Genomic DNA, 14,643 nt, shown 5'->3' with positions numbered 1-14,643 from the left:
TTTTTTGAGATGGAGTCTCGCTCTGTTGCCCAGGCTGGAGTGCAGTGGCACGATCTCGGCTCACCACAACCTCCGCCTCCAGGGTTCAAACGATTCTCCTGCCTCAGCCTCCTGAATAACTGGGACTACAGGCATGCACAACCATGCCCAGCTAATTTTTGTATTTTTAGTAGAGACAGGGTTTCACTATGTTAGCCAGGCTGGTCTCAAACTCCTGACCTCGTGATCTCTCCACCTTGGCCTCCCAAAGTGCTGGGATTACAGGCGTGAGCCACCGTGCACGGCTGAGACTCTAAAACAACGTAGCCTACAAGGTACTGAATTGAGTCCCTGACTTGTTTTCTTTTCCTTTTTTTTTTTTTTTTTTTAGAAATATGCTTACCCACCTGCCTGATTTTCTTGCTTCATTTTTCCCTCATCTGCTCTCTTGTTCTCGGCACTCTGGCCAAAGGACCTTTCTTTCTATTCCTTGGAAGCTGAGAACTGCTGCTTGCCTCGTGGGCTTTGCCCCTGCTGCTCTCTATCTCTAGAACACTGCCCATCCGCCTCTTATTTCTGAGCTAAGCCATAATGTCATTTTTGGTGAGTCACTACACTAACACCTGAACAATTTCTAGCCTAAAATGTCCTTAAATCTGAAAATGTCAGGCTTCCAACAGGCATGCCCAGCTTCGCCCGTTTTCTAAATTAGAGTGACTTTCCTTCGAGCAAAACATACCAGCAGCTAAGAGTTGGGCTTTCCTTCAGCTGCGTGTCATCTTCTCTAAGGAATGTGCCCAAAGCACAAGGGAATCGGAAAAGACAATCGCTATTCAAAAAAAGACAAATGTCTTTTTTTTTTTTTTCCTTTAAGACGAAGTTTCGCTCTTGTCGCCCAGGCTGGAGTGCAATGGTGCCATCTTGGCTCCTTGCAAGCTCCACCTCCCAGGTTCAAGCGATTCTCCTGCCTCAGCCTCCCGAGTAGCTGGGACTACAGGCACCCACCACCATACCCGGCTAATTTTTGTATTTTTCAGCAGAGATGGGGTTTCACCATGTTGGCCAGGCTGGTCACAATCTCCTGACTGCGAGTGATCCATCCGCCTCCTCCTCCCAAAGTGCTGGGATTACAGGAGTGAGCCACTGCGCCCAGCTGACAAATGTCTGATTGAGTGTCGAGTCATTTGACTTTAGAACTGATAGAAGAATAAAAAAAATGACAGATGATGAGCTGCCAGGGAAAATAAATTCGCATTAAAAGGTAGCAGAAAATTACCAAATGAGCTCCTACCACTGGACGTATTAAATGCTGGCCAATCACTCTTCCTTTTCTAATGCCCTACATGGGAAAAGGTTTATTATGTCATAGGGGTTCTGAATTTCCTTCAAGTGTCTAAGGAGTGAGTTAGGTCCAGTCAAGATAGTTGGATCTCCATTTTCTGACATTAATTGTAACTGGAAATGGCATACACTTTAGTCACCTACCCTGTCCTTATTTTGATACCATTAACTCCATCGTCTTATAACTAGCAGAGGGCCCAGTCCCTTGTCATGAGGTTGTACTGTGTTTGCTCAACCAGTGCCTTCAACTAATCCATGTAGAGCCAGGAAATGGGGTATCCTTGCTCTGTAGATCTCATGATAGAACAAAAGGACAGCATCGGGGAGACAGTGGTCCCAGGTGCCTCCCAGCAGGAGATGCCTCTCCATCTGCCCCCTCAGGCTCTGGGCCTCCAATTTCAGTTTTAGTGGCAGGATCCCAACCTGCTCCAACTCCGTAGTTCTCTTTTTTTGTTTTGTTTTGAGATGGAGTCTCGCTCGGTCACCCAGGCTGGAGTGCAGTGGCACCATTTTGGCTCACTGCAATCTCCACCTCCCGGGTTCGAGTGATTCTCCTGCCCCAGCCTCCCAAGTAGCTGGGACTACAGGTGCATGCTACCACGCCCAGCTAATTTTTGTAATTTTGTAACTGCCCAAGGGGTTCACCTTGCCCACTGCCTAGACAGAGCCGATTCATCAAGAAAGGGGAATTGCAATAGAGAAAGAGTAATTCACACAGAGCCTGCTGTGCGCGAGACAGTTTTATTATTATTCAAGTTTGTCTCCCTGAGCATTGGGGAGCAAAGTTTTCGTTCTGTTTTATTTGTTTTTGAGAAAGAGTTCCACTCTGTAGCCCAGGTTGGAGTGCAGTGGTGCGATCTCAGCTCACTGCAACCTCTGCCTCCCCCGTCCTGGTTTAAGCAGTTCTCCTGCTTCAGCCTCCCAAGTAGCTGGGATTACAGGCAAGCGCCACCATGCCCAGCTAATTTTTGTATTTTTAGTAGAGATGGGATTTCACCACGTTGGCCAGGCTGGTCTCAACCTCAGGTGATCCAACCATCTCGGCCTCCCAAAGTGTTGGGATTACAGGTGGAGCCACTGCACCCAACAGAGGGGAGCAGAGTTTTTAAGGATAACTTGGTGGGTGGTGGGGGAACCAGTGAACCAGGAGTACTGATTGGTCAGGAATGAAATTATAGTTAGTCAAAGCTGTCTTCTTGTACTGAGTCAGTTCCTAGGTGGGGGCCACAAGATCAGACGAGTCAGTTTATCTGTGGGTGGTGCCAGCTGATCCATCAAGTGCAGGGTTTGCAAAATATCTCAAGCACTGCTCTTAGGAGCAGTTTAGGGAGGGTCAGAATCTTATAGCCTCCAAATGTATGACTCCTAAGCAATAATTTCTAATCCTGTGGCTAATGTTACTCTAGTCCCCAGGCGAGAAGGAGGTCTGCTTTGGGAAAGGGCTGTTCTCATCTTTGTTTAAACTGTAAACTACAAGCTAGGCGTGGTGGCTCATGCCTGTAATCACAGCAAATTTGGGAGGCCAAGGCGGGCGGATCACCTGAGGTTGGGAGTTCAAGACCAGCCTGACCAACATGGAGAAACCCTGTCTCTACTAAAAATACAAAAAATTAGCCAGGCGTGGTGGCGCATGCCTGTAATTCCTGCTACTCGGGAGGCTGAGGCAGGAGAATCACTAGAACCCAGGAGGCGGAGGTTGCGGTGAGCCAGGATCACGCCACTGCACTCCAGCCTGGACAACAAGAGTGAAACTCCATCGCAAAAAACAAACAAACAAACAAAAAAAAACAAAAACAAAAACAAAACAAAACAAAAAACTGTAAACTACAAACTAAGTTTATCTCAAAGTTAGTTAGTTCAGCCTATGCCCAGGAATGAACAAAGAGCTTGGAGATTAGAAGCAAGATAGAGTTGGTTAAGTTAGATCTCTTTCACTGTGTCAGTCATAATTTTGCAAAGGCAGTTTCATTTTTAGTAGAAACGGGGTTTCACCTTGTTGGCTCCTGACCTCAAGTGATCCACCCTCCTTGGTCTCCCAAAGTGCTGGGATTACAGGTGTGAGCCACCGCGCCTGGCCCCAACTCCGTGGTTCTAAGACTTAATGAAAAGAGTTTAGCACAGAGACCGAAGGCTGATCTGTCTTGAGAGACCCTGGGCAGTCACTCTGCCATTTCCTGGTGTCTGCGAGGCTTTAGACTACACCAGACACTCCCTGCACACGTGGCACCGATGCAGGCCCCCGTCCCTCTGCCACTCCCCACAGAGAGCAGTTGTGGTCTTAAAGTCCCCTTTACCCAAGCCATGACCAGGCAGTTCCAACAGGCATTATCTCCCAACTTTGACTCCAGGGCTTCTCCCAGCTCTGAGGGTCTGAGATTCTGAAGATTTGCCTGGAGGGTTTCTTTAGTCTGGAGCCATTGAGACTAGGAGCCTCACCCCGTTCCTTCTCTTACATCCTACAGAAATCAGGGTGAAATGGCCCACACGTGCCGTGGAACCATCAACCTGTCCACCGCGCACATTGACACAGAGGACTCTTGTGGTATCTTGCTGACCAGTGGGGCCAGGAGCTACCACCTCAAGGCCGGCTCAGAGGTGGACCGGCAGCAGTGGATCACCGCCCTGGAGCTGGCCAAGGCCAAGGCTGTCCGCGTGATGAACACTCATTCAGGTAGTGAGCGCTTGGGACAGCGGGTGTGTATATGGTGGTGTCATGAGTGGAGGAAGTGGGAATTGCAAGCAGCTGGTGGCCAGTGGTGGCCAGGAGACCCAGGCCAGCCCGGATCAATCTGGAAGGTCAAGGTGCGTGCATGTTCTGTGTATCGTCAGCAGTGAGAGGCTCAGCCATTCTGTCTGGCCAGCAGTTCTTGGCATGGAAATGTTTTTGATGAGCAGGAACTGTGTGTGCCTTCCTTTGCGCTAGTCAGGACTTCAGCAGACCCTTCAGATGCTGCAGGGGTCAGGTCCAGAAGCAGCTGTCAGTGTGTGCCTCAAGCCAGCCTTTTCCCTAGGTTCCCCCATAGTGGAGAGTGAAACCATTTAGCCAAAGCTGCTGCCTTTGCTTATTAGGGAGGCCAGCTCAGATGTCCTGAGCAAGACATTTTATTTTTTACTTTAATAAATTTATTTTATTTTTTGAGACAGAGTCTCACTCTGTCACCCAGGCTGGCGTACAGTGGCGTGATCTCGGCTCACTGCAACCTCTGCCTTCCATGTTCAAGCAATTATCCTGCCTTAGCCTTCCAAGTAGCTGGGATTATAGGCGCACGCCACCATGCCCAGCTAATTTTTGTATTTTTAATACAGACAGGGTTTCATCATGTTGGCCAAATTCCTGACCTCAGGTGATATGCCCACTTCGGCCTCACAAAGTACTGGGATTACAGGTGTGAGCCACCACGCCTGGCCAATAAATTTATTTTTTAAATATGTAATGTTTGGCCAGGCGTGGTGGCACATGCCTGTAATCCCAGCATTTTGGGAGGCTGAGGCAGGTAGATCATGAGGTCAGGAGTTTGAGACCAGCCTAGCCAACATGGTGAAACCCCGAAGATACAAAAAGTTAGCTGGGCGTGGTGGCGTGTGCCTGTAATACCAGCTACTCAGGAGGCTGAGGCAGGAGAATTGCTTGAACTCAGGAGGCGGAGGTTGCAGTGAGCTGAGATTGCACCAGGGCAAGACACCGTCTCAAAAAAAAAAAATGTTTTAACATGACTCATAAACCAACAGCTTCGAAAGCCTGTGCAGTGAGGTCTGTCTTTGACTCCTGGTTCCCAGTCACCCACCCCATTCTCCTACCCAGAGGCAACCAGAGATACGTGTATCTTTACGTATATATTCAAATAGGTACTTATTTCAGAATAACTGCATTCACCACCTTATTTTCCATTTAGCAATATGTCTTGGAAAATTTCCCTGTCAATATGTAAAAAGCTTCCTCTTTGTTCTTATGACAATGTAGTATTTCATTGTATGGGTGGACCATAGTTTATTTAACCTATAGCTTGTTGATGAGCATTTGGGTTGTTTTCCTTATTTTGTTATGACATACTGTGCTGCCGTGAGTAACCTTTGCAAGTACTTCATTTCATGCACATATAAGTATAAATGAAATTTATGTTCCAGGAAGCCGGCTTGCTAGGTCAATGGGCGTGTACATTTGTAATTGTGCAAGGTATTGGCAAACTGCCTTCCACAGGGGTTGTACCATGGAATGTTAACAGGAGTGTGTGAGGACACACACCTCCCACAGCCCTGCCTGGCCAGAGCTACAGTAAATGTTTCTGATGTTGAAAAAAATGTGTCTACACACGCAGCTGTGATCGTTCTGAAGTCATTAGCGGAATGGTATATTCCACAGACCTATGTGTTTGTCTGGGGAGGCAGAGCTCCAGGTGAGAAGGGGGCACAGCCCCTGCTCTCCCGGACTATCTTGGAGACTGGGTGGGGAGATGGTGAGTCCTGTGGAAGGAGCTCGGCATTCAGCAGGATGAGAGGGGCTAGTGATGTTGGGCTTTACGCCCCATCCCTGTCTCCCACGTTGGGGTCTGTCCCCCAGCTCTAGGGTCTCAGTGAATATTAAAGGGCACTGAAAACCAGTCTGGCTTTCTCTTTTGTCTCACTCATTTGGAGCATGGGCTACCTGCTTGGTGACTGTTCTCCCTGAGGTCAGCACTCATGTAGCTCTTGTGCGTCAGCAATGATGCTGAGTTTGACAGGAGGTCCCCAAGGTACCACTCCGTTACCGAGTGAAGGAGGCAGGTGAGACCATCTCAGACATGGGCTGTGTTGGGACCCCCAGAAGGACCCGTGGTGTCAGTTTGTGTGCCTGTGGGAAGCCACTGTGGCAAAAGCTGTGGCTGGTGGCACAGCTGGGCTCAGGGCACTCGTACTGGCCAAGTGAGGATGCCCACTAGAGATCTAGCTTCCTCTTCTTGGTTTTGCTTTTCTAAGTATAAATAAATAAATAAATAAATGATAAATTGCCTTATTTTTATTTTTATTTTTTTTTTTTGAGACTGAGTCTGGCTCTGTCGCCCAGGCTGGAGTGCAGTGGCCGGATCTCAGCTCACTGCAAGCTCCGCCTCCCGGGTTTACGCCATTCTCCTGCCTCAGCCTCCCGAGTAGCTGGGACCACAGGCACCCGCCACTTCGCCCGGCTAGTTTTTTGTATTTTTTAGTAGAGATGGGGTTTCACCGTGTTAGCCAGGAGGTCTCGATCTCCTGACCTCGTGATCCGCCCGCCTCGGCCTCCCAAAGTGCTGGGATCACAGGCTTGAGCCACCGCGCCCGGCCAAATTGCCTTATTTTTTAGGAACTTCTTGAAAATAACGCAGCAGGTGGCAGTCATGGGATTAGTCATCCTGGAACAGTTTTCCTACGACAGCCAATGCGAGGGGTTTTTGCAATTGGTGGGGTCGGGGGGTGAGAGCAGGGAGCAGGGAAGTGCTTGTTAACTCAGCTGGCAGTGCTAGAGACTGCTAGCCCAGACTTCATCTAAAGGAGAAGGGACCCCTGAGGGAGTAACCTTAGCCTCAGCTTCCCTCATTGTATGAGATGCAGCACATGTGCCAAGAGCGCAGCCTTCTGGGCAAGGCCACAGGACAGAAACAAACATCCAGGTACCACTCAAGGTAGGATTGCTCTCTTGTTGGCTTTTTGGCGCACGAATGAAGCATGTTTGTGAAGGAAAAGCCTTCAGGCGGCTACTCCGTGTTTGTAGAAAGATTGGGACCACCTGGTTATGTCTTGGAAAATAGCCCTTTTGTTGGCTTTCTGTTAAAGGCAAGGTCCTCCTCTCTGAGCTCTCAGGCTGATGTCAGAGAGTTGTGGTTTGTAACTTTTTGCCTGTCTTGGAGTCAGCTTGGGGCAGCCTTGAATGAAAGAAGATGGCCTAATGTCGCTCTCCTTGGGCCTGGCTGATGGTGGCCAGCTGGGTCAAGGACACAGATAGCACTTTAGGCAGGCCACTGTGGGTTATCCTGGGGCCTGTTTTCTTTTCCTGAACTGAGGACCCTGTCTCATCCTGCTGGAAGCCTACTTCCTACTTCTACTTATCTCTTGAAATCACCTGCTACTCCCCAGCTCTTTTGCCATGCCCTAATCCAAGTGCAATCCCCTCCTACCTGGATATCTATCAGGAGTTCGAGACCAGCCTGGCCAACATGGTGAAACCCCGTCTCTGCTAAAAATACAAAAATTAGCCAGGTATGGTGGTGCATGCCTGTAGTCCCAGCTACTCGGGAGGCTGAGGCAGGGGAATCGCTTGAACCTGGGAGGCAGAGGTTGCCGTGAGCTGAGATCACACCACTGCACTCCAGCCTGGGCAACAGAGTGAGACTCTGTCTCAAAACAAACAAACAAATCAACTCTTAGGTGCTATAAACCAACTAGACTTAGCAGGCATATACAAAATACTCAACAGCAGCAGAATATAATTTCTTTTCAAGTACACATGGAACATTTTTCAGGATAGACCATATGTTAGGCCACAAAACAAGTCTCAATAATTTTTTAAAAGATTGAGATTATATGAAGTATCTTTTCGGACCACAGTGGAATGAAGGTAGGAATCAATAACAGAGGTAACACTAGAAAATGCAGAAATACATGGAAGTTAAACAACATACTCTTAAACAACTAGTGGATCAAAGATGAAGTCACAAGGGAAATTTGAAAATACATTGAGATAAATGAAAACAAGAACACAATATACCAAAATTTTGGAATGCAGAAAAAGCAGTGCCCAGAGAGAAATGTATAGCTCTATCTATTCCTCATTTATGTGCCAGAAAAAATACAAAAAGAAAAAAAAGTATGGCTCTAAAAGTATATGTTTAAAATAAGGAAAATAAATCTCAAATGAAAAACCAAATTTTATACCTGAAGGAAGTAGGTAAAGAACAAACTAAACTCAAAGCTAGCAGAGGGAAGGAAACAATACAGATTGAAGTTGTGCTTGGCATGGTGGCTCACGCCTGTAATCCCAGCACTTTGGGAGGCCAAGGTGGGCGGATCACCTGAGGTCAGGAGTTTGAGACCAGCCTGGCCAACATGCTTAAACCCTATTTCTACTAAATTAGATGGACGTGGTAGCAGACACCTGTAATCCCAGCCACTTGGGAGGCTGAGGCAGGAGAATTGCTTGAACCGGGGAGGCAGAGGTTGCAGCGAGCTGTAACTGTGCTCCAGCCTGGGCAACAAAGTGAGACTCTGACTCAAAAAAAAAAAAAAATTAGAGTTAGAGTAAATGAAATAGAGAATAGAAAAACCAGTAGAGAGAATGAATGAAAGCACAAGTTGGTTCTTTGAAAAGACTGACATAATTAGCAAACCTTTAGCTAGACTAAGAAAAAAAGAGAAGACTTGAATTACTGAAATCAGAAATGAAAGTGGGAACATGACTTTACAGAAATGAAAAGGGTTCTTACAAGAACAGGATGAAAAGGATTATAACGAACGATTTATGCCAACAAATTAGATAACCTGGATGCAAATGGACAAACTTAGAAACACTCAAGTCACAAAAACTGAGCAAAGAAGAAATAAAGTATCTTAACAGACCTGCAATGAAGAGGTCATTGAATCTGTAATCAAAGATCTTGAAACTAAGGAAAGTCCAAGACCAGATGGCTTAATTGGGTGAATTCTACCAAACATTTAAAGAACTTGCAAGGCTGGGCCTGGTGGTCACGTCTGTAATTCCAGCACTTTGGGAGGCCTAGGAGGGAAGATCAATTGAGCCCAGGAGTTTGACACTAACCTGGGCAACATAGTGAGACCCTTTCTTTATAAAAATTTGAAAAATGAAAACTAGCCAGGCATGATAGTACCTGCCTGTAGTCCCAGCTACATGGGAGCTTGAGGTGGGAGGATTGCTTGACCCCCAGAGGTTGAGGCTGCAGTGAGTCATGATTTCACCACTGCACCACTGCACTTCAGCCTGAGCAGCAGAGTGAGACCCTATCTCAAAAAAAAAAAAAAAAGAAAAAAAAATTATACCAATTCTTCTTAAAATTTTTCCAAAAAATTGAAGAGGATGAAACACTTCTTTATTTTTTTATTTTTTTGAGATGGAGTTTCGCTCTTGTTGCCCAAGCTGGAGTGCAATGGAGCAATCTCGGCTCACTACAACCTCTGCCTCCCAGGTTCAAGCGATTCTCCTGCCTCAGCCTCCCGAGTAGCTGGGATTACAGGTGCATACCATCATAACCGGCTAATTTTGTGTATTTTTAGTAAAAACAAAGTTTCACCATGTTAGCCAGGCTGGTCTCGAACTCCTGACCTCAGATGATCTGCCCGCCTTGGCCTCCCAAAGTGCTGGGATTACAGGCACGAGCCACCGCGCCCGGCCTGAGGATGAAACACTTAATAATTTATTTTATGAGGCCAGCCCTGAAAGCCACACAAAGACATCACAAGAAAAGAAAACTATAAACCATTATCCTTTATGAATATAGCTGCAAAATCCCTCAACAAAATACTGGCAAACAAAATCCATTAGCATATTTAAAGGGATTATATACCATGACCAAGTGGGACTTACCCCAGGAGTGGAAGTGTAGTTCAACAACAACCAAAACACAATCAATGTAGTACACCAATTTGATTGAGTGTAAAAAAAGCCACATGTGGCCATCTCAACTGATACAGAGAAAAGATCTGACAAATATTCAACACCCTTTCATGATGAACACACTCAGCAAGCTAGGAATAGAAGGCAACTTTAGCAACATGATAAAGGGCATTTATGAAAAACCCACAGCTAACATCATACTTGATGACGAAAGAATGAAAATTTCCTCCCTAAGATCAGGAACAAGTCAAGGATGCCCAGTTCCCCAAAGCTGTTCAACATTCTACTGGAAGTTCTAGACTGAACAATTAGACAAGAAAAATAAACAAAAGGAAAATTTGGAATGGAAAAAGTAAAACTTACTTTATTGGCACACATATGATCGTATGTATACAAAAACTCAAAGAACCTACAAAAAAAAGAGAAACTATTAGAGTTAATAAATGAATTCGGCAAAGGTGTAGGGTTTTCTATATACTTGTATTTCTACATAGTTGTAAATAATAACCCAAAAAGGAAATGAAGAAAACAGTTTCATTTAAATAGCATCAAAGTTCGGGTACAGTGGCTCATGCCTGTAATCCTAGCACTTTGGGAGGCTGAGATGGGCAGATTGCCTGAGCTCAGGAGTTCGAGGCCTGCCTGAGCAACATGGTGAAACCCCCTCTCTACTAAAATACAAAAACTTAGCCAGGTGTGGCGGCATGTACCTGTAATCCCAGCTACTCAGGAGGCTGAGGCAGGAGAATTGCTTGAACCTGGGAGGCAGAGGTTGCAGGGAGCTGAGATCGCACCACTGCACTCCAGCCTGGGCGACAGAGCAAGACTCCGTCTCCAAAAATAAAAAATAATAAATAAATAAATAGCATCAAAATTTAAAATACTTAGGAATAAATTTAACCAAGGACGTGAAAAGGAAACTGAAACTAAAACATATTGGTGAAAAAAAAAGAGAAAAAAAAAGAAAAAAAAAAAGACCTTTAAAATGGAAAGACATTCCATGTTCATGGATTGAAAGACATAATATTATTAACATGGTGAACTGCCTAAGCAATCCGTAGAATCAATGTGATCCCTATCAAAATCCACTGACCCTGTTTTGCAGAGACGGAAGCGTTTATTCTAAAATTCATATGGAATTAATTTCAGAGGACCCCCAAATTGTCAAAACAATCTTGAAAAAGAACAGAGTTGGAAGACTCCACTTTTGAAACTTGCTAAGGGCTGTAGTAGTCAAGACAATGTGGTACTTGAGTAAAGATAGACATACAGATCAATGGAATAGAATTGAGAGTCCAGAAATAAACCCATACATCTCTAACCAATGGATTTTCAGCAAGAGTACCAAGATCATTTAATAGGGAAAGGACTCTCTCTTCAGCAAATGATACAGAAATGATTGGATATCCACATACAAAATAATGAAGTTGGACTCCCCCCTGTCCCCACCACCATATACAAAAATTAACTCAAAATCTGTTAGGCATGGTGGCTCACACCTGTAATCCCAGCACTTTGGAAGGCTGAGGCAGGTGGATAACCTGAGGTCAGAAGTTTGAGACCAGCCTGGCCAACATGGTGAAACCCCATCTCTACTAAATATACAAAAATCAGTCAAGTGTGGTGGTGCACACCTATAGTCCCAGCTACTCAGGAGGCAGAGGCAGGAAAATTGCTTGAACCTGGGAGACAGAGGTTGCAGTGAACCAAGATTGTGTTGCTGCACTCCAGACTGGATGACAGAGCAAGACTCCATCAAAAAAAAAAAAAAAAAAAAAGAACTCAAAATGAATCAAAGACCTAAATATAAGAGTTAAACTAACAAAACTCTTAGAAAGAAAAAAGAGGAGTAAATTTTCAAAACCTTGGATTTGACAATAAGTTTTTATTTTTAATTTTTATTTATTTGTTTATTTACTTAAGACAGGATCTCACTCTGTCAACCAGGCTGGAGTGCAGTGGTGAGATCTCAGCTCACTGCAGCCTTCGCCTCTCAGGCTCAAGTGATTCTCCTGCCTCAGCCTCCTGAGTATCTGGGACCACAGGAACGAGATACCAGGCCAGCTAATTTTTGTATTTTTAGAAGAGACAGGGTTTTGCCCCATTGGCCAGGCTGGTCTCAAATTCCTGAGCTCAAGTGATCCGCCCACCTCGACCTCCCAAAGTGCTGGGACTACAGACGTGTGCCACCGCACTCGGCCAGCAATAAGTTTTTAGATATGACACTAAAAACAAAAGCAGCTAAGAAAAAAGATGGATAAATTGGACTTCATCAAAATTTAAAAATTTTGTACATCAAAGACACTATCAAGAAAAGGAAAAGATAGCTCACAGAATGGGAGAAAATATATGCAAATCATATATTTAATAAAGGTTTAGCATCCAGAATATATAAAGGATTCTTACAACTCAACACCTAAAAGAAAAATTACGTATTTAAAAAAATGAGCAGGCCAGGCGCGGTGGCTCACTCCTGTAATCCCAGCACTTTGGGAGGCTGAGGTGGGTGGATCACTTGAGATCAGGACTTCTAGACCAGCCTGGCCAACATGGTGAAACCCCGTCTCTACTAAAAATGCAAAAATTAGCTGGGTGTGGTGGTGGGTGCCTGTAATCCCAGCTACTTGGAAGGCTGAGGCAGGAGAATCACTTGAACCTGGGAGGCAGAGGTTGCAGTGAGCCAAAATCACACCACTGCACTCCAGCCTAGGCAACAGAGCAAGACTAGGTCTCAAAATAATAATAAAATAAAATAGTGGACACATGGCTGGGTGTGGTGGCTCATGCCTATAATCCCAGCACTTTGGGAGGCTGAACTGAGTGGATCACTTGAGCTCAGGAGTTCGAGACCAGCCTGGGCAACATGGCAAAACCTCATCTCTACATAAAAAACAACCAACCAAACAACAACAACAAAAATAGCCAGTGTGGTGGCACATAGCTGTAGTCCCAGCTACTCAGGAAGCTGAGGTGGGAGGATGGCTTGAGCCCAGGAGGCAGAGGCTGAGATTGTGCCACTGCACTGTAGCCTGGGTGACAGAGCCAGACCCTGTCTTCCCCCAACCCGCCCCCCCACCAAACAAGGCAAGGTACTTGAACAGACACATCTCCAAAGAAGCTAACAAATCCATGAAAAGAGAATCAACATTATTAGTTATTGAGGAAATGCAAATCCAAAAAACACTTCACACCCATTAGGATGGAAAATAACAACATCAAAAAAGAAAAGTAACAAATGTTGGCAAGAGAGTGGAGACATTGGAACCCATATACATTGCTGGTGGAAATGTAAAATGATACAGCCACTGTGGAAATAGTTTGGCATTTTCTCAATAAATTAAATAGAATTGCCCCTGTGGCCCAGCAATTCCACTTCTGGGTCTATACCAAAAAATAATTGAAATCAGGTGCTCAAACAAGAACTTATACACGAACAATCATAGCAGCACTATTCACAATAGCCAAAAGGTGCGAAGAACCCACATGCCCATTAATGGGTGAATGGATAAAGAAAATGTGGTATATCCATACAATGGAGTATTATTCAGTCATGAAAAGGAATGAAGCACTGACACATGCTACAACATGGATGAACCTTGACAACATTATGGTAAGTGAAAAAAGCCAGACACAGAACACCCACATATTGTGTGATTCCATTTATACAAAATATCCAGAACAGGTAAATCCATAGTGATAGAAAGCAGACTAGTGGTTGGTAGGAACTAGGGGGAGATAGGAAGTGACAGCTTAATGGGTACAGGATTTCTTTTTGGGGTAATGAAAATATTGTGTAACTAGACAGAGGTGGTGGTTGCACGTTATGAACGTACTAAATATCACTTTAAAATGGGCCAGACATGGTGGCACATGCCTGTAATTCCAACACTTTGGGAGGCTGAGGCAAGAGGATTGCTTGAGCCCAGAAGTTTGAGGTTGCACTGAACCACGTTCACGCCACTGTACTCCAGTCTGGGTAACAGAGCAATGCCTTGTCCCTAAAAATAATAAAAATAAAATGATTAAAATGGTAAACGTTATGTATGTTTACATCCACACACACCCAAAATTATCTTAGGTGGCTTGCTGGTGCTCGTTGGGTAAAATCCAAGCTCTTCCTCACCTCGGAGGTAAGGCCCTCTGTGATCAGGCCCCTGCTGGCAGCTCCTTTCCTGCTCCTCTCTGCCCCGCCCACTGGGTTCAGTTCTGCTTCAGGGCCTTTGTACTTCCTGGTATCTCTGCCTAGAACACATCTGACTGGTGTCCCATCTTCAGAGCTCAGCCTAATGTCACCTCAAAGTACTTTAAGCTGTTCCTCTCTATTGAGACATCTCCATTATAGGACCCTGGATATTTTCTTCACTGCCATCTGCTGTCATTTTTATTTTTATTTATTTATATTTTGAGATGGAGTCTTGATCTATCACCCAGGCTGGAGTGCAGTGGTGTGATCTTGGTTTACTGCAACCTCCATCTCTTGGGTTCAAGTGATTCTCCTGCCTCAGTCTGCAGCTGGGACTACAGGCACCCGCTGCCACACCTGGCTGATTTTTGTATTTTTAGTAAAGGCAGGGTTTTACCATGTTGATCAGGTTGGTCTCGAATTCCTGACCTCAAATGATCCACCCACCTCTGCCTCCCAAAGTGCTGGGATTACAGCCATGAGCCTCCACACCCAGCCTATTTTTATTTATTTATTTATTTTAATATGGAGTCCACACTGTCACCCAGGCTGGAGTGCAGTGGTG

General features: G+C 45.2%; 1 protein-coding gene across 1 annotated transcript in view; it reads left to right on the top strand.

Annotated features, from left to right (window-relative positions):
* Positions 1 to 14,643, top strand: part of OSBP2 (oxysterol binding protein 2) — a 253,027-nt gene that overhangs the window by 57,839 nt on the left and 180,545 nt on the right. The window contains 1 exon segment of the mRNA XM_011979048.1: positions 3,783 to 3,991. Within this exon segment, the coding sequence (XP_011834438.1) occupies positions 3,783 to 3,991 (209 nt within the window).

Source organism: Mandrillus leucophaeus, unplaced genomic scaffold, assembly GCF_000951045.1.
Source record: "Mandrillus leucophaeus isolate KB7577 unplaced genomic scaffold, Mleu.le_1.0 Scaffold2, whole genome shotgun sequence".
Classification (NCBI taxonomy): Eukaryota; Metazoa; Chordata; class Mammalia; order Primates; family Cercopithecidae; genus Mandrillus; species Mandrillus leucophaeus.
The sequence above is the reverse complement of the archived record's forward strand: the minus strand, read 5'-3'. Positions and strand labels throughout refer to the sequence as shown.